At 49.2% G+C, this 19,361-nt stretch overlaps 2 protein-coding genes across 7 annotated transcripts in view; one reads left to right on the top strand and one right to left on the bottom strand.

The window, feature by feature from the left end:
* The window catches only part of ptprc (protein tyrosine phosphatase receptor type C), a 24,699-nt gene extending 14,306 nt beyond the window's left edge, over nt 1-10,393 (top strand). For all 6 annotated transcript variants that reach the window (XM_030371917.1, XM_030371916.1, XM_030371914.1 and 3 more), the window contains 18 exons: nt 196-304; nt 731-765; nt 942-1,051; nt 1,875-1,965; nt 2,605-2,681; nt 2,903-2,939; nt 3,130-3,227; nt 3,448-3,573; nt 3,914-4,068; nt 4,437-4,572; nt 4,934-5,083; nt 6,339-6,426; nt 6,857-6,999; nt 7,263-7,397; nt 7,589-7,708; nt 8,253-8,419; nt 8,970-9,105; nt 9,394-10,393. In XM_030371917.1, the coding sequence (XP_030227777.1) occupies nt 196-304; nt 731-765; nt 942-1,051; nt 1,875-1,965; nt 2,605-2,681; nt 2,903-2,939; nt 3,130-3,227; nt 3,448-3,573; nt 3,914-4,068; nt 4,437-4,572; nt 4,934-5,083; nt 6,339-6,426; nt 6,857-6,999; nt 7,263-7,397; nt 7,589-7,708; nt 8,253-8,419; nt 8,970-9,105; nt 9,394-9,660 (2,180 nt within the window). In that variant the 3' untranslated portion in view covers nt 9,661-10,393. The remainder of the gene's footprint in view (nt 1-195; nt 305-730; nt 766-941; nt 1,052-1,874; nt 1,966-2,604; nt 2,682-2,902; nt 2,940-3,129; nt 3,228-3,447; nt 3,574-3,913; nt 4,069-4,436; nt 4,573-4,933; nt 5,084-6,338; nt 6,427-6,856; nt 7,000-7,262; nt 7,398-7,588; nt 7,709-8,252; nt 8,420-8,969; nt 9,106-9,393) is intronic.
* LOC115555215 (protein ABHD8) lies at nt 10,200-19,361 on the bottom strand. Its single transcript, XM_030371919.1, has 5 exons — nt 18,941-19,361; nt 15,580-16,543; nt 14,737-14,907; nt 14,018-14,234; nt 10,200-12,205 (listed from the first exon to the last, which is right to left on the bottom strand). Exons 2-5 carry the CDS (start codon nt 16,533-16,535, stop codon nt 11,945-11,947), a joined length of 1,605 nt encoding a protein of 534 aa, XP_030227779.1. The 5' UTR covers nt 16,536-16,543; nt 18,941-19,361; the 3' UTR covers nt 10,200-11,944.

The following is a 19,361-nucleotide window of genomic DNA, read 5'->3' as shown; positions in this document are numbered from 1 at the left end:
TCAATGGCTCTTTAATGCATAAAGATACACAAACATTTCAGCATTCCCTCACTTTGTATTTTTGTGTTTTCATTTTCTTACGTGTGTCCGTATGTTAACGTACATACTGTACATACGTTTACACATATATTATACACATGTTACAATAAGTGTCTGGGAGTATGTTTGCATTTCCTTGTTGTTCCTCTGTTCCAGACAACGACAGAGTTCTGATTGGGTTCCTGGTGTTCCTCATCCTGCTCACGGCTCTGGCCCTGTCCTTTGTGCTCTACAAGATCTACATTCTGCAGCGCAAGAAGACACAGTAAGAGGCGGTTCTAACATTACATCACGTTTCATTACATTTACCTTCAGGGCATTTAGCGGACGCTTTTATCCAAAGTGACTCACAATAAGTGCATTTGTCAGAAGAAAGAAACCATATATTACTGTCGGTACAGTAAAGATGTTCATAAAAACAAGCTCTTAGCATTTACAATTGGTTGGTTAATTCATTCAGCATATCCAACCATGTTAGCTAGGACAAGACGCTACGTGATGCTAAGTTCTATTTTTAAGTGTCAGGAGTTACAACGTACATTAAGTGCGTAGGCTGCAGTGAAAAGTGACATATTGAGTGTTTGCATGTGCCTTTGAGTTTTAGCAAATGAGCGACTTTCAAAATCACTGTACTTACTAAGTAGCATGCGTTGACAAATTATGATAAATTAACCCTATTTTGTCTCCGTAGCCAGGATGATGGTCTCCTGCTTACTCCACAGACAAGTAAGTAGACACTAGAAAGTGGACCTTCTCAACTCTCTTAATACTGACGAGGGAACAACAGCTCATCCCACTGAGCCCGCATGAGGACATTATGAAGGGAGTAGGAATATTGAATGTTGAAAGGTCAAATGTATTCACGCAAAAGAGGTACGACCAAACTCCGGTCTCTCCCACAGACGAGGAAGACCAACTCATGCATCTGGAGCCCATCGGGGCGGAGGTCCTGCTCGACGTCTACAAGAAGAAGATCGCCGACGAGGGAAGGCTGTTCCTGGCCGAGTTTCAGGTGACGGCCCGCCCCAATGCATCATGGGGCTTTTGAGAGCGGCTTCAGGGGATGGTCCGCCACAATGCATCATGGGGCTTTTTGAGTGCGGTTCCAGCGGACGGTCAGCCCCAATGCATCATGGGGCTTTTTGAGTGCGGTTTCAGCGGACGGTCCGCCACAATGCATCATGGGGCTTTTTGAGTGTGGTTTCCGGTGACGGTCTCCCAGCCAGTGAAATGCAGAGAACATTGACCATCTGGATGGTCTCAGGTACGGCCTGGACCGGGCATCAGGCGATTTCCCCGTGTGGGCGGGGGCACGTCCGTAGCCAGCTATGAGGTCACGAGGTCCGGACCTCGCATATTTTTTTAATCGTAAACGAAATACAACTGTCTCAAAAATCTGCGGTTGAGAACTTCTCCGAGACGAGTGCTACGTGGCACATGGTCACTGCTTTCCGACCCTGGCTGAAGGCGTGGCCTTAAGTCAGTCAAAAACTGAAAGCCACTCTGCTCAGCCATTAATGAAACTCTACCGCTAATTGGTTCTGCCATTCTTTTGGGGGGACTTTTAACGGGCTCCTGACCGGACAGATGTGCAGAGAGAAGCTGAGAGTGAACCCAGAGGATCAGCATGTCTCCCCGGGCTAGCTGTAGACCAGCGTTGCTGTAGACCAGCGTTGCTGTAGACCAGCGCTGCTGTAGACCAGCGCTGCTGTAGACTCTAGCTGCTGTAGACCAGCGCTGCTGTAGACTCTAGCTGCTGTAGACCAGCGCTGCTGTAGACCAGTTCTGCTGTGGTCTGGGTCTGTGCCGTGACAGGCGTTTCCCTTCTCTTGCAGAGCGTCCCCAGGATCTTCTCCAGGAACACCATGAAGGAGGCCAAGAGGTCGTACAACGCCGTGAAGAACCGCTACGTGGACATCCTGCCTTGTGAGTGGAGGGGAGCCTCTCCATGCACTAACTCAGAGACACACACACACACACACACACACACACACACACACACACACACATATTCATATACACAAACCAACGTGTGCGCATGCACGCACATACACACACACACACACATACTCACGTGCGCATATTGAGACACACACATTCATTCACACACGCACACACACATTTTTGCTCATGATGGGTGTTTGAAAGGGGTTAGGGTTGTGAGTGTGAATGCGTCCCGGCCCCCTCCATCCACAAGAAAGTGGTGTTCTGAGGGTGGAGGCGTGGATCGGGTTGCACTGACGAATAGCCAACACCAACCATGGCAGCTTGGAGCCAATCCAGCACCTTATCTTCATATCACCTTCATATCTCAAATAAACTTCTGTATCTAAACTTTTTTCAAACCAATAATTGGCAAAGGTAAATAACGGAATTATTTAAAAAGTAAATCATTGACGTACAATTTAAATGATGCCCAACATCAATAACGGCACCAACAAGGAGAGATGGGTTTGATGATAATAACACTGTCAACATCGACATAGGGAGATGAATGTTCACAGCTGTGTCGTCGTATACTGGCGGTCGATGGCTGACGGACTTTCTCCTGCTTCTCTCTCCTAGACGACTATAACCGCGTTCAGCTGACCAGTGGGAACGGAGAGCACGGGTGTGACTACATCAACGCCAGCTTCATCAACGTAAACTAATTAAAGAAAACAAATTAAAATCATGAATGTGGTAATTGTATTGGTCGTGATGGTATCAGTGTTGGAGTTATCGGTAGTAGTTGTTTTTTCGAAGCAGTTTGAGTAAAGGCTGTAGTACTAGTTGTATCAATGCATCATAATCTAGGATTAGCACTCGTTTTTTGTAAGGTGGGGCAAATCTGTAAAAACAATGTGTTGTTGTTTTACGACAGGGGTTCCAAGAACCGAAGAAGTACATCGCAGCTCAAGGTACAGGAATATATCCATAAACATTTTACAATCTGACAGATCCTACTCACCCTGTTTGATGAATAATACGTATGTGTGTGTGTGTGTGTGTGTGTCTGTGTGTGCGTGTGCGTGTGTGTGTGTGCGTGTATATGTGTGTGTGTGTGTCTGCGTGTGTCTGTGTGTGCGTTTATGCGTGTGCGTGTAACAGGACCCAAGGACGAGACCGTGGCTTCCTTCTGGAGGATGACCTGGGAGCAGAAGTCCTCCATTATCGTCATGGTGACACGCTGCGAGGAAGGGAACAGGGTGAGGGACAATCTTTGTGACCTCTTTGGAGAAGGAAGTTACAATAAGTGCGTACATAAAGCGCCAGGACGTAAAAACATACAATAAGTGCGTAAGAAGGGTGTTTTTAGGAGCGTAAGACAGTGGGGAGAAAGGTTATGCGGAGCCCAGGTGAACTCTAAACTCTGCAACGAGTCATAAACACGTGGTTCCGTCCGCTTCCTGTTTTCTCCCCCTGCAGGTGAAGTGCGCCCAGTACTGGCCGTCCACGACCAGCACGCCGGAGGTCTTTGAGGAGTTTGAAGTCAAGCTCAACAAAGAGGAGCAATGTCCAGATTACATCATCCGCCTTCTCACCCTGTCCAACGTGAGTCTGGCCCCGACAGCAGGCTCTGGGTGCGTGTTCGTCCCCAGACAGGGCGTGACCCTCCCCTGTGAACACCCCGTTAATTCAGGGCACAGGTGTGTCACATCAGTGCTTAATCAGCAGGTGACCAGGGGAGCCATCAGCCAATCAGAGGCTGTACATTCAATGGTGTTTACCCAGAGTGGTGGACGTCGTAATGCACACACAACACCACACATGTTGTGGCGGGGTTTGGATTTCCTTTAAGGCTACGTCCGGCCCACCTGGGTCGGTCCATTCCCCTGCTGGTACGGGGGTCTTCTGTCTCAGCCTCGCCCTGGTGTGTGTGTGTCCCCTTCAGAAGAGGGATAACACTGAGCGGGAGGTGACCCAGATCCAGTTCACCAGCTGGCCGGACCACGGGGTCCCCGAAGACCCCCAACTGCTGCTGAAGCTCCGCAAGAGGGTCAACGCCTTCAAGAACCTGTTCAGCGGGCCTATCGTCATCCATTGCAGGTACCCTGAGTCCCCCAATGAGCCTCCCGTTACCGCGGTGACACTGTAGGTACACCGCGTGAGCCTCAGGTTACCGCGGTGATACTGACTGTAGGTACACCACATGAGCCTCACGTTACCGCAGTGACCCTGTAGGTGCACCACATGAGCCGCAGGTTACCGCGGTGACACTGACTGTAGGTACACCACATGAGCCTCATGTTACCGGGGTGACACTGTAGGTACACCGCATGAGCTTCCCGTTACCACGGTGTCACTGCCTGTACATGAGCTTCACGTTCACCGCGTTGTGTTGAGTAAAACACTAATCAAACTATGCGTGTGTGTGTGTGTGTGTGCGTCCGTGTGTGTGTGCGGTGCGTGTGTAGCGCCGGAGTGGGCCGGACCGGGACCTACATCAGCATCGACGCCATGATGGAGAGCCTGGAGTCGGAGCGCCGGATGGACATCTACGGCTACATCGTCAACCTGCGCAAGCAGCGCTGCCTCATGGTGCAAGTGGAGGTACGGGGGCCCAGAGGGGCCCAGAGGGGCCGGGCCGTCACAGGGTTTAGACGGGGCCCAGAGGGGCCGGGCCGTCACAGGGTTTAGACGGGGCCCAGAGGGGGCGGGGCGTGGCCGTTCTGCTGCTCTATGATCTCGGCATGTTTTTGTTTAAAGGACGTCAACGTGTGTGTCGTCTGTGTTTTTGTTCATGATCTTTTGCCGCCTGTTGTCAAGATCGTCGACGTCATTAGCGTCCTCGTCGTATCTGGGATGGCATGATAGGTCAAGGTTGGTGTTTTATTTACTTGTGTATGTGCGTGTGTGTGTCTATTTGTGTGTGCCTGTGTGTGTGTGTGTGTGTGTATGTGTGTGTGTGCAGACCCAGTACATCCTGATCCACCAGGCGATGATCGAGCACAACGAGTTTGGCGAGACGGAGATCGGCCTGTCTGAGTTCCACAGCACCCTGAGCGTGCTGCAGGAGACGGGCTCTGGGGTGGAGACCAGCCTGCTGCAGGACGAGTTCAAGGTAGGGCTGGGCGATTCAGCGAATGTTGATCGCGATTTCGATTTTAGCGTCAAACGATCACAAAATTAACATAATCGATATATATGTATATATATGTTTTTTTTTTTTTTAGTTTTTTTTTTATGTTTTATAGAAAGGGCAGAACAGCTGGATACATATCTATGTATCATTTCAGTTTGGAACATTTTCTTTTCGACCATTTTGTGTACTATTTTTATAAGGCAAAATGTCAAAGATCTTAATTTCATTTATTTTTTTTAGGTGAGACATGCTGAATAAATGCATGTTTTCAAACTCAAAAATATTCGTTTGAATAATCGTGATTTCGATATTCACCAAAATAATCGTGATTATGATTTTTTCACATAATCGAGCAGCCCTAGTTCAAGGTCCTGCTCCATTACCTCTGAGTCCTCACACACCTCACCCCTTCTATCTCTGTGTCCTCACACACCTCACCCCTTCTACCTCTGAGTCCTCACAAACCTCACCCCTTCTACCTCTGAGTCCTCACACACATGTTTTCCTCACTCCCTATTGCTGAATGATCGTCCAGAAGCCGATTCGGCGGCCAAATCGTTTCCTGCGCTCAAGGGATCAAGGAAACGTTTCTGAATCAAGCATTAACGTTAGGAGGTTGCTGGGGTGGGCGCTGAGGGCGTCAGAACCTCAAAGATCTTTAACGGCAACCACTTTGAAAGGTTTCAGAAAGAACAAAAAAACGACTCCGAAAGGGCAACTAACCTCAAAGGTCAAAAACGACAGCAGACACTTTGAGAAGTGGCGCTCAAGATTGGGTTGAAGATAACATCTACCAGAGAAACAGATTACCATCGCAGTCCCCAAAGGACGGAACCCAGACGCAGGGAATGAACAGTGATAAACCACAATACCACTTCCTTAAATAACCCCTAAATCCCTAAGATAATAAGACACAGCTGTGTTTGTGTGCGTGTTTCTCTCTCTCTCTCTCTCTCTCTCTCTCTCTCTCTCTCTCTCTCTCTCTCTCTCTCTCTCTCTCTCTCTATCTCTCTCTCTCTCTCTCTCTTTCCTCAATCTATATGTATACATGTTATGCATTTTTTTCACTTTGAGTCCAAATTCCACCACGTATCACCAATGAAAAGGTCTTGTGTGTCTAAGTGACTGTACTGTCATTGGCAGTGGGAGGGGCCTCGCTGTACTAGATCTGCCCATGTTCAGATCGAGGGTGACCAGTGAGGAGACTCACAGTGATGGGTGTTCTGTGTTGCAGAGGCTGCCCAAGTACAACAACAGGAGGACCTGCAACACCGGCCTCGCCGAGGAGAACCAGAAGAAGAATCGCTCGTCCGTCCTTCCATGTAAGATTTAGACAAAGACAACAACAACCTCAACATGCCTTCCATCTATTCACACCAACGATTCTAATAATACTTCACCTTGAGCAGCACCTTGATATTCTAATCAGTATCTATCCAAAAACACTATCTATCTGTCTATCACCGGGCTTAGAGCAAGACCGGACAATAGAGCGATGTAATTGGTCAAAATACATGTCCGTTTATCAACAGTGCAGGCATTTGACATCACTACCAAAAACAGCCGTATGCCAGAAGCACAAAAACAGGGGCGCATATATAGGAAAGATAGTGGTGGAAAGTGATTGAACTATAGGTCAGGGAAATAGTTGTATTTAAGTAATAAACTATATGTAAGAGCGCTCATTTTTTATTGAGTGTAAACTTTGGGTCTGTGCGTTCCTCTCCACTGAACTCCACCGGGCCTGCTCAGACGACTACAACAGAGTGTTCGTGAAGATCGAGGAGGACCACAATGAGCCCGAAGACCGGGTCTACGAAGAGGAAGACGAGACGGCCTCCTCCTCCGAGGAAGACGAGGACTCCATGAAATACATCAACGCCTCTCACATCGACGTACGGGAAAACGATCCCCCTCGAATTGTACCGATTCGAATGATAACATTGTCCTTTTGTTGCACAAACATGAAATATCTAATCCATTTTACTATAACATATTATTCTATCATTACAACATCATCATTACAAAATATTACATACATTACATGCATTTAACATGACGCATTATAAGTAACAGATGGATTCATGTACGGCCGATGCAGAACCTCAGACAGTGAGAGAGATGGGGGTCCTGACTGAGTCTTGTGTTTGCGTCCCAGGGGTACTGGGGCTCCGGCAGCCTGATCACAGCGCAGAGCCCTCTGGTCAACAGCACCGCCGACTTCTGGCTCATGGTCTTCCAGAAGAGAGCCGCGGCCATCGTCAATCTGTCCGACGGCACGCAAGGCGATTCCGTGAGTCCCCGTTCTGAAGCGTTGCCCGTAGGGGGCCAACCGAAATGTTGCATAGCTCCTTCATTTAAAAATTTCGCCGTAAACAAAATGTGAATTTATCCTAAGTGTTCCGTTCTAGATAATGAGGCTCAGTAGATTTACGGTTTGGTTGAACTGTATTAATGTTGTTGTTTTTGGCTTTTACTTTGAAGGAGTGTTCTCCCTACTGGGGTCAGGAGAAGACGAAGTTTGAGGACATCGAGGTGGAGGTGACGGAAACAGAGTGCACGCCCGTGTTCACCGTCCGCACCATGCAGATATACCACACCAAGGTACCTGGGGCCCTGGGGGGGGTCAATGGCGAGCACCCTGCTCAGGGGAGCTCAACCCAGGGGCCGAAAGTCAGCTTGACGCCATGGATTGAAAAAGAATAGAATCGGAAGAAATTAAAAAAAGATATTTAGAATGAGAAATCAATCTATTAAAAAAAATATGCAACACAAAAGCTCTACATCCCTGTACATAGACAGTTGCATTTGGTTCAACCGTTTGCGTTTGAGGGTATATAGTAGTCCCAGTTTCACCAAGTTTCAACGATTTTAGATAGACTTATTTTAATATACATAATCTTGTATATATATATTTTCATGATATATATAATGTATATATATCTGTGTACATTCATATGTATTATGTATATTTTCATGTATAAATATATATATATATATATATATATATATATATATATATATATATATATGTGTGTATAATATACGTATATATATATATATAGGGGCCACAAAAATATGAAAGGGCCAGTTTTTTTGTCCCACGGAGGAATCTCCCTAATCTCTCTCCCCCCCCCGCCCCCCCCAGCGGAAAGAGAGCCGTCAGGTGAAGCAGTTCCACTTCCTCCAGTGGCCGACCCAGAATCTCCCTGAGAGCGGCGGCCTGCTGACGGACATGATCCGCTCCGTCAAGCAGACCTGTGGCTGCAGCACGGGGCCCCTGGAGGGCCGCGGCCCCGTGGTGGTCCACTGCAGGTCAGCGGAGCCGAGGGCCTGGAACCCACGCACGCACGCACGCACGCACGCACGCACGCACGCACGCACGCACGCACGCACGCACGCACGCACGCACGCTCCCACGCACGCACGCACGCACGCACGCACGCACGCACGCACGCACGCACGCACGCACGCACGCACGCTCTCTCTCTCTCTCTCTCTCTCTCTCTCTCTCTCTCTCTGTCTCTCTCTCTCTCTCTCTCTCTCTCTCTCTCTCTCTCTCTCTCTCTCTCTCTCTCTCTCTCTCTCTCTTTTAAAGTATGCGCTTCCTGCATCCGGCAGGAAACACAGCATGTGACGTGATACTTGCTTTTCACACCTCCCTCTTCTCACCTCTCTGTCCCTGTTCCACTGACTCTAACGCTGCCGAATCAACTTGATTACTTACCTGAAGTAAACCGACGTGTCCTTTACCAAAAGGGCCACTCGTTCATCAACATGTGACCAACGCAAGGCTTTCCCTGGTCACCAAAGCGTTTGTTTCCCGCTGAACTAACGCCGCCCCCCCCACTGCTCTTCCCCCTAGTGACGGCTCGCGGCAGTGCGGTGTGTTCTGTGCACTGTGGAACCTTCTGGACAGCGCCCAGACGGAACGCATGGTGGACGTCTTCCAGATCGCCAAGGCCCAGCGCAGGCAGAGGCAGGGCATGATCAGCAGCGTGGTAAGATACATACGTAAACATCGGACGGGGGGGGGGGGGGGGGGGGCTCAGGGGGTAGAGAAGGTTGGCTGGTGGTAACCGGAAGGTTGCTAGTTCGATCCCAGGCTCCTCCTACCTGAGCGTCGAGGTGTCCCCGAGCGAGATACCTCACCCTGACTGCTCCTGACGAACTGGCTGTCGACGCCGCCGTCGGTGTGTGAATGTGTGTATGAATGGCCACTGGTTAGAAAGGCGCTGTACAGATGCAGTCCTTTTAGCATTTACCCCCCCCCCCCCCCCCCCCTACAGGAGCAGTACCAGTTCCTGTACGAGGCGTTGGCGGCCGCCTACCCCGTGCAGAACGGAAGTGTGACGGCGGCGCCCGTTACCGTGGCAGCCGGGGACGCCGTGCACATCATCGACGAGACGGGACGAACCCAGGAGCCGGCCGGTATTACCGCGGACGGCCAGCAGGAGGAGGCGGCGAGCACGCCTCTGATTCAGAAGGAGGAGAAGGAGGAGAAGGAGGAGAAGGAGGCGGCCGACAACGGGTCCACCGTTACCTTGGAGGTCTGAGGGAGTAGGAGGTGGAGAGGGGGGGGGGGGGGGGGGGGGGCAGGAGGCGGGAGAGAGAGATGGGGGCTTTCCAGAACGCAGACACAGATTGTAGATATCAGCATACCGGTACCGGTATTCAAGCATACGCTGGGTTGGTTGATGTTTTTCATATTTTAATCTGTATTTTTTGCTATGCCATTGGATGCCTTCTGCAATGTGTTATTGCTTAATTTAGTTATGTAAGGGAAGTTTGTTTTTAACTTCCATATCTTAAACTGCTAATAGTTTAAGTTTTCTTGATACCTAATGGCTGTTGTCAAACTATGTATTATATATTTACGTTTAGTGCAGAGAACAAGATTTATTTAGTCTTTCTTGCCTTATTGCGTGTTTAATTGGAAGGTTGTATTTCAGGTAAAGTATTTTAGGTAAGGAAATCGATTAAAAAAACAAATGCAGCGCTCCTGCATTTCGTGAAAAAAACGCTAGGGGTCGCCAAACGTTCGTCTAGGACACCAACGCAGACGATGTGTTCAATACTGTAGGTAATTATATTGGTCTTTATAGATATTTAAATTTTGTCACCACACAGTATTGAATGCTTGAATTATTTTGAAAGACAAAAAGAACAACAGTGAAGCGAGTTGTGTAATGGATAGTTCTGTATAATGATGATGATGTATGATTTGATGGCAACAAACATAAACCGCAGAAACATGATAATGTATAAAAGCGCTTCCTAATAATGAAACGTGTCCAATCTGAAAACATCTTTCAAGTAATTTTCCCAAGCAAACTGAAAGGTTTGTTTTAAATATTTAAAGAACTCTTGGACGAGATGCTGAGAAACCTTATGGGGTTGGGGTGAAATCAAAGATCCAACTCCACCTTCACATTTTAACTGTTAGGACTAAGAAGGGTTTTTAATACAAATGTACGAAATCAAAGGCTAGCAAGTTAATAAATACTTTCTAAATCCCCAAAGAGGACATTTGGTCGCCACATCAGCATACTGACAAATCAATACATTTAGTAATGCAGATAAATAAAGATGTTGATTAAATTACAAACAACATATAAATGATGTGTGCAATGAGGTATTCAGGATCTATAACTGGTTAGACGAGCAGAGAACTGAGGGGTAACATCAACATTTTAGGGCAATTAGCAGACGCCTTTATCCAAAATGACTTACAACAGTTTCATACACTCTTTTACATCCATAGCGACTTACAACAGTTCATACGTACACATTAACACAAGGACAGCGGAATCAGCAAGGCGTCTCGCTCAGGGACACCTAGACACTCCCCTAGGAGAAGCCGGGGTTCGAACAGGCAACCTTCGGGTTATGGGTGACCGCACACATAGATCTACCTTCTGAGCTAGACGAACCCCTGAATAGGTACGTTATCGTCTGCTACAGACGTCCCATTCACCGTCCTAGTTTTACACGATCGTTACAGTCGACACGATGTAATGCAATGTAAAGGGAAGATGCATGATTTAGTGACCAAAAAGTGCTCCTCAGTTCTGCATCAAGACTGCGGACGACAAACATGATGTATAATAAAACATAATAACATAAGATCAACACCCTTTACTCGCGTCATAGAGGGTTTAGCAGCAGAGTCAGTGCTAGCAGCACAGCACACAGTAGATTGAGTGGTGTAGAAAACAGTACAAAGTCTGTACAAAAATGGGATCCAATCTTTTTGGCTCCATAATATACTGGTTGTGGTAGAAACCTTTCATCAAACTATTTGCACATCGACACGGTGCATGTTTTCGTCCGATTGCCTCGTTCTCTGGAAAGGTCCTTAAAGTTATAGGAGATCAAAGTTCAGTGAAGCTTTTATTTTATTAAAGTCCAACCATCCCACCAGCCAATAACAAAGCTGCCAAGCTACGAGGACCAATCAAAACCGTCCGCTGGTTCTGTTCCTATCAGACTGGCTGTCTGTCCTTTGGCTCCACGGATCGGCCCGGAGACTGACGGCGGTCGCACCTCAATGCCCTCCATCCCTTCATCCGCCGTAAACCCTCCTTCAAAGTCTGGACGGACCCTGACCCCCCCCCCCCCGCCTGGTCGGCCTGGTCCTTCCTCATCACCCTCACAGCGGCTCCGTCTGCCTCCGACGTGTTCGCGTCCCGCCGCGGGTACACCCTTTAACACCGCGAGGAGTCCGCGATTCACCCGGGGGGGGCCCTCGAGGCCCCCGACCACCGCTGGGTTCCCCCCGGCCGTCGGTTCGCGTCTTAACGGCGCGATGAGGACCGTGGCGCGTCGCCGTTCCTCGCCTTATCGGGGGTCCCGCGTGGTGTTCCCGTTGGTGGAGGCCAGCCTGGCGGTGCCCGGCCGGACCTCGGGGGACTCGGGCCCCCGGCCGCCGCAGGGCGCCGCCTTGGCGGTGGCAGGGCGGGCCTTGGGCTCCCGCTGGCTGGAGGAGTCGGGCTCCCAGAGGAGGAACTCGTGGAGCAGGGTGTTGACCGCCTCAGGGCACTCCATCATGATCATGTGGCTGCCGTTGTCCAGCACCTTGAGGAAGGCCAGCAGGAGGATCTGGAGAGAGAGAGGGAGTCAGAGACTCAGAGAGAGGCAGAGGCAGAGGCAGAGTCAGAGAGAGGCAGAGGCAGAGAGAGGCAGAGTCAGAGACTCAGAGAGAGGCAGAGTCAGAGTCAGAGAGAGGCAGAGTCAGAGAGAGGCAGAGGGAGAGAGAGGCAGAGGGAGAGAGAGAGAGTCACAGAGTGAGATAGAGGCAGAGTCAGAGGAGACAGAGGGAGAGAGGGAGAGTCACAGAGTCAGAGAGAGGCAGAGTCAGAGTCAGAGGGAGAGAGAGAGAGAGAGTCACTGAGGCAGAGAGAGGCAGAGTCAGATAGAGGCAGAGTCAGAGGAGACAGAGGGAGAGAGGGAGAGTCACAGAGTCAGAGAGAGGCAGAGTCAGAGTCAAAGGGAGAGAGAGAGAGAGTCACAGAGTCAGAGGGAGAGGAGACAGAGGGAGAGAGAGAGAGTCACAGAGTCAGAGAGAGGAAGAGGAGTCAGAGGGAGAGAGAGAGAGTCACAGAGTCAGAGAGAGGAAGAGGAGTCAGAGGGAGAGAGAGAGAGTCACAGAGTCAGAGAGAGGAAGAGGAGTCAGAGGGAGAGAGAGAGAGTCACAGAGTCAGAGAGAGGAAGAGGAGTCAGAGGGAGAGAGAGAGAGTCACAGAGTCAGAGAGAGGAAGAGGAGTCAGAGGGAGAGAGAGAGAGTCACAGAGTCAGAGAGAGGAAGAGGAGTCAGAGGGAGAGAGAGAGAGTCACAGAGGCAGAGGGAGAGAGAGGCAGAGTTAGAGAGTCAGAGGGAGAGAGAGGCAGAGTTAGAGAGTCAGAGGGAGAGAGAGGGAGCCAGAGAGTCAGAGGGAATAGAGGGAGAGAGAGGCAGAGTCAGAGGGAGAGAGAGGCAGAGGCAGGGAGAGGCAGTCACAAAGAGGGAGAGGAGACCGATGGAGAGAGAGGCAGAGTCCCACATGGACTTTGTGTCATTGGTATAAACTTCAGCTCCTTTGCTGAACAATGCTTTGTGGTGCATTGTGGGTCGTGGCATCTAGCGAATCGGACTTAGTCAGCAGAAATTGAATAAATATCGATGAGTATGTTTTAATTAGTGGATAATCACATTAAAAAGAAATCTGTTGGATGCCACCAGATGCCACTAAACCCTATACATCGCACCTTTAAGGTGGATTAAGTAGTGTTTAAAAAATAATCATATTTATGCAAAATGTTGCAGTCGGTTGGGGGATAAAAAGCTTTCTAATTCTCTTCCCGGATGCTGTGAAGCATAGTGAAAAAAACAAGGGGATTTCTCATCTCATGCAGCAGTCTGCGGTATCACAGTCGTTTCCTCGGTTGGTGTGACTCATGTTTTGGTGGTTAATGAGCCCACTAGCTAGGGCACAGCTGGATGGAAACAGCGTGTGACTTTATGACCTCCCCAGAGATGTGTGAATCACTCTTTCCTTTCCCTCATAATGAAGTACACGTTCTTATCGAGATAAGATGGCATCTAATCAAAGTACAAACTCAAATCAAACACGCACAACCCTTATACACACACACAAACACACACACACACACACCCAAAAAAAACATTTACCCCTCAAAACACACACACACACATCCCTCCAACCACACACACACACACACACACACACACACACACACACACACACACAAACCATGAGCACACTTCACAAACACTTCATACACCCACTGACCCCTCACACACCCCTCTGACACACACACACTCACACACAAACACACACACACACAACTCCCACAAACCCCAAACAAACACACACTGACAAACACACTCCCCCCACCCCCCCCCCCCCACACCTCGGCCATGCGCTGGTCCTCCTCCACGGGCACGAACTTGTCACACATGCCGTGCACCAGCAGCACGGGCACGACCAGCTCTGCGTGGTACGCCTCGTCACCCTCGGGCCAGTACTGCCCGCTCATGGTGGCCCGCAGCACGAAGGACGACACGTTGAAGGCGTTGTTCTCCTTCAGCAGCTGCCGCTCCCTGGAGCCCTGCTGGGCGAAGCCCGCCCTGGGGGGGGGGGGGGGGGGGCATCAATCCACACACTCCGAGTGTTGCGATGATATTGTGCGCATGTGCGTTTGTGCATGCCTGTAGGTGTGAATGAGTGAGTGTGAGTGTGTGTGCATTTATGTGTTCGAGTGTTTGCATGAATGTATGCGAGGGTGTGTATGAAGGTATGTGAATGCGTGTGTGTTTGTGCATGCCTGCATGTATGAATGAGTGAGTGTGAGTGTGTGTGCATTTATGTGTGCGAGTGTTTGCATGAATGTATGTGCGAGGGTGTGTATGAAGGTATGTGAGTGTGTGAATGCGTGTGTGTGTGTGTGTGTGAGTGAGTGAGTGAGTGACAATGTGAGTGAGTGACCATGTGTGCGCGTATGCCTTTGTGTGTGTGAGTGAGTGAGGACGTGTGCATGTGTGCGTGTGTGTGAATGCGTGAGCGTGTGTGCGTGCGTCCCGTGGACGAGGACATGTACGGGAGAGAGAGAGTGTGCGTGCGTGGCCTTACTTGAGGAAGCTCCAGGCCAGGATGGGGGACAGGCAGTGGAGCACGCAGGTGGGCAGGTTGAAGATGGAGCAGAGGCTGGGCTCCAGCGCCGTGGGCCCCCCCCCGTTGATCATCACCACCTTGTGGACCTGCTCCGGGTACTCGTGGGCCAGGAAGGTGCAGAAGGAGACCCTGGGCCCGCCGACGGGACCGGGACGAATAGGACAGAATAGAGTGTACAACGTAGGATATGGGACATAATGGTATGGTAGAGAACATAGAATAAGATATATAATAGAATAGAGTGTACAATGTAGGATATTGGATATAATGGTATGGTAGAGAACATAGAATAAGATATATAATAGAATAGAGTGTACAATGTAGGATATGGGATATAATGGTATGGTAGAGAACATACTGTAGAATAGGATAGAATAGAATAGAGTGTAAAACGTTTGTTAGGACATAGGATATAATGGCGTAGGAGAAAATATAGAATTTGGTAGGATACAATAGAAGAGAGTAAAAGAGTGATAGGATTGGTTAGAACAGGATGGGAACATATATATGATTGTTTAGGAGAGAGAAAAGTATTGAATAGAATAGAATGTATAACGTTGATTAGAACAAAATAGGACATATGATATGATGGTACGGGGTATAGAATAGGATAGATATATTGTTGTTTGTCTTCCTTCTGACAAACGTATTTATTCTAAGTCGCTTTGGATAAAAGCGTCTGCTAAACACCCTACGGTGAACGTTAACGTAAAGGTAAACGAAGGACCCGTCTCTCCTCAGCTGAGCGTCTCGGCTCAGGTGAACCCCCTCGTTAACACATGAACCCCCCCCCCACCTTACCCGTACGAGTGGCCGATCAGCACGTTCCTCTTGCGGGCGTATCTCTTGAACAGCACGCGCATGTCCTCGGCCAGGGCGTAGAAGGTGTAGGCGGCGGCGATCTGGGGGGCGGAGCTTGCCCCGTGGCCCGCCAGGTCGGGGGCGATGACCTCGTAGCCCAGCTGGGAGAAGAAGTCCAGCTGGCTGCCCCAGATGTCCAGCGACCCCCCCACGCCGTGCAGGAAGAAGAGCGCCACGTCGGCGTGCGTGCCCTTGCACGCCGTGATCTTCCGCTCGCAGTCCACCACCACCGTGCGCTTGGGCTTGCGCTTGCGGAACCGAGGGTCCTGTTGTTGCTGCTGCTGCTGCTGCGGGTCCTGCGGTTGCGGGGGGCCCTGTGGCTGCGGCTGAGGGGCCTGTGGCTGCTGCTGGGGGCCCTGTGGCTGCTGGGGGCCCTGTGGCTGCGGCTGAGGGGCCTGTTGCTGCTGCTGGTTCTTCTGCTGCTGTTTGGGGTCCTTTGACTCCCCAGCCTCTCCTCCTCCTACGTCCCCTTCCTCCGCCTGGCCCCCAGCGACCCCGGGGGCCCCGTCGGGCACGGGGTCCGTCACATCCAGGGCCACGCCCGCGATAGGCTCCGCCTCCCCCCCCCCTCCTCCTCCTCCTCCTCCTCCGCCTCCCGCCACCTGCCCGTTGCTGAGCTCCGCGCGGCCCGCCCGCTCGCCCAGGTTCTCGATCAGCATCTGCCCGTTGCGGTACAGCGTGATGCGGCGCTTGCAGCTGACGGTGGCCCCGGGCCCCCGAGGCTCCTCCACCAGGGGGCGCTCCGGGACCACGTGGCGGACGCGCAGCACGCGGCCCGGCTTCACCTCCACGAACTCGTAGCCGTCGGCCAGCTCCGAGGTTTCCAGGGGGCACACCACGTTAGCGGAGCGGCCGGTGAGGCAGCACAAGAGCCCGTCTAGGAGCCCGCTCAGCATGGTCGCCACTGGGGGAGTGGGGGCGGGGTGGGGGGGTCTTAAATATCTTGCCTGTTAAGCCCTTTGACACTGTAACAGTGATTAAGGGCTACACAAATTGAATTGAATTGAATTGAACACACAACAGGAAGTACGCAGGTATACACACAAATGCACGCCGTGTACCACACAAGCACACATGCAAACTGGATATATATATGACGTACACACAGGCACTCACACCCGTGCTAGCACGTGTGTGAGAGCCTGTGTGTACGTCATATATTTATCCAGTTTGCAGTCGCGCGAGCCGGCACAAATTGCTAACCAGGCCGACATCCAACACTAGATACAAAATATTATGTGTCGCCAATTTAAATGAGATTGAAATATTCTCGTAATATAATCTTTAATGCTGCAGCACTTTCAGCGTTGACATATGTGTATGTGTGACTTTAAAGCACATTGTTGGATTATGTCCCAGGATATTCAATGATCAATGATATCTCCATATAAAGGTTTACCAGGCGCTGTATAAAGCGCGTACGCCAATGCCGTTTGAAATCCAGCTCCCTCAGTCACAAATCTGTAACTTCGCTCAGACGACACTCTACCCCGACTGAGTATTAATAGAACGCCAAAGTAAAAGCCCTCCTAGGTAAAGCCAGCCTCCGTGTGTGTTGACTGGCCTACACCTTGTTGTTTGTTGCTGCTCCTGACCAGACGCAAGTAGCTCTATAAAAGGCTACAAATGGAGATTTTATAATGCAATCATAATGTCTCTATGTTTTACCATTTCATATTGCAGAAAGAAAAACAACCAAGCCACAACCAAAACAAACGAGCTACATTTTGATTAGCCGTATATTTTAGCTTTGCTACCACCTCTCCCCTCATTACACGGGATTACACCTCCCCCGCTCCCTAATCTCTTAATCTCCTCACTCACTGGGAGGAAAAACCAAACACAACCAAACTTTAATGAATATTTGTTTGATGTCTCGTCCGGCGAGCTGGTTCATAATCAGAGCGCTGTTGATAGGCTGTATGCAGCAGTCAGCTTTAATAGAGCAGAAGACTACTCAGCCAGGGATTATGACAACCTGTTGAGAGGAGGCCAGTCTGCTCTGACCGATGTTTTTCAGTACACCAAGCTCATTGAGAACACTTAATGTAAAGATCATGAATTGCAGATCAGGATTTAAAGTCAGTCAACGGACGAGTGCTGAATCTAAAGGGTTAATGTATTGCATGCGGACAGGCACAGCTCCCTTAGCTTACAAGGTGATTACACTGAGACCACATATTTGAATCTGATCAATACAGAGACACTCACGCAACACAAGTGAAGTAATATACATGAATACGAATCAGTTTTTGTTGCACTGGCTTAGTATTAATTTCCGAAGTAGGCCTATGTCATTTTAATGTCCAGTCCCTGGTGAACGTCTTAACCCAAAATAAAGTGACTGAACTTCCTATTTATTAACAAAATAACAGCTATGGTAATTTTTAGAGCGATATTCCACATTTGATAATAGGTATAATGATTAGGGGACTCCTCATCTCCCCTTTTATTTTAATACCACTACCACATAAGGACATGTTTTGGTCATGGGAGAGAATCCCAACAAGGAACTGATGCCAAGGCAGAAGCAGGGATCACCATGACGATTAGGAGTAGGAACAGCAGGTCTAGTGAAAAAGTCTCTGTGCTCTGACTGTCAACAAATATCAACACGTGTGCGTCCTTGTAAAAAAATAGTAGGCTACTAATAACTAAATTATTATTGTTTAATTTGATCACAGGCTCAAACGGCATTTAAACATAATTGTGTTAGTGTGGTAACAAAGCTTTGATACAATCTACTTGTGCCACTTTGAAGCTGTATTAATCATGAGTAGCCTACTATAAGCGATGATCAGTAAATTATAGGGAAAGTCATTCACATGCTAATGTTGGCCTATATGACGTTCATTTTTATATGGAAGGGTATTTTATAAAGAGAAATTACAACCACCAGCCTAGTGTATGTGCAGATACAGGGCGATAGGCTCTGGATGGGATAGTGCTGATCTGGGTGGAAAATACGCGCCCCTTCTGGAGAGGCAGAGCGGACGGCCCAAACAATAAAGCGCGCAGGCCTGCCGGCTAAACGGGCCAATCGCTGTAGTTTAAAATTATAAACAGGACAGGTTACGATACCACAATATAATCTCCCCTTATCCAAATCTGTTCGATTTTCCAAAATCGCATCGTTGATACTCGACTGCAATGCCTAAACATGGGCAACCTCACCTGCAAAGTCCGGAACACAACACCGTGCCAACTTTCAGGTATTGGCCAAATTAAAACTATTTCGTGGGGGGTGGAGATTACTTCTACCGTAACAGAGGTCGACAGAATGTGTTAAAAGTAATCTTACCTTGGTTAACTTTCTACATGCAGATAACTTGTAGTTTTTGCATGCAGCATCGAAGAAACAGACGGGCTATAATCTGTCACAGCCAATCCAATAATCTAATTTATCTCCATTCTGCACACCGTTTCGTATCGCCGCTACACATCTTGTATCAGTTCAGAATCAGACACATACACTTCTTTTCCGTTTTCCTGTTTTTTGGTCTCAACCATGGACGATTTGCTGGATGAAGTCCATGCCTGCGTATTAGTTGTTAATTATTGGTTTTGAGGTCGGACAATCCTCTCTCTTGTTGCAGTAATGGCGCCACCTAGCGGTGATGGTAGGTAGAGCGGCGCTTCAGCAGAAGATCTAGTGAGGAACTTAAATCAAATGCTCATGTTCAGTTTTAGTCTCAGGTAAAGTTATTCATGAGGAATAACCC

Source organism: Gadus morhua, chromosome 12, assembly GCF_902167405.1.
Source record: "Gadus morhua chromosome 12, gadMor3.0, whole genome shotgun sequence".
NCBI classification, from domain to species: Eukaryota; Metazoa; Chordata; class Actinopteri; order Gadiformes; family Gadidae; genus Gadus; species Gadus morhua.
Note: the sequence above shows the minus strand (reverse complement) of the source record. Positions and strands in the feature narration are given on the sequence as shown.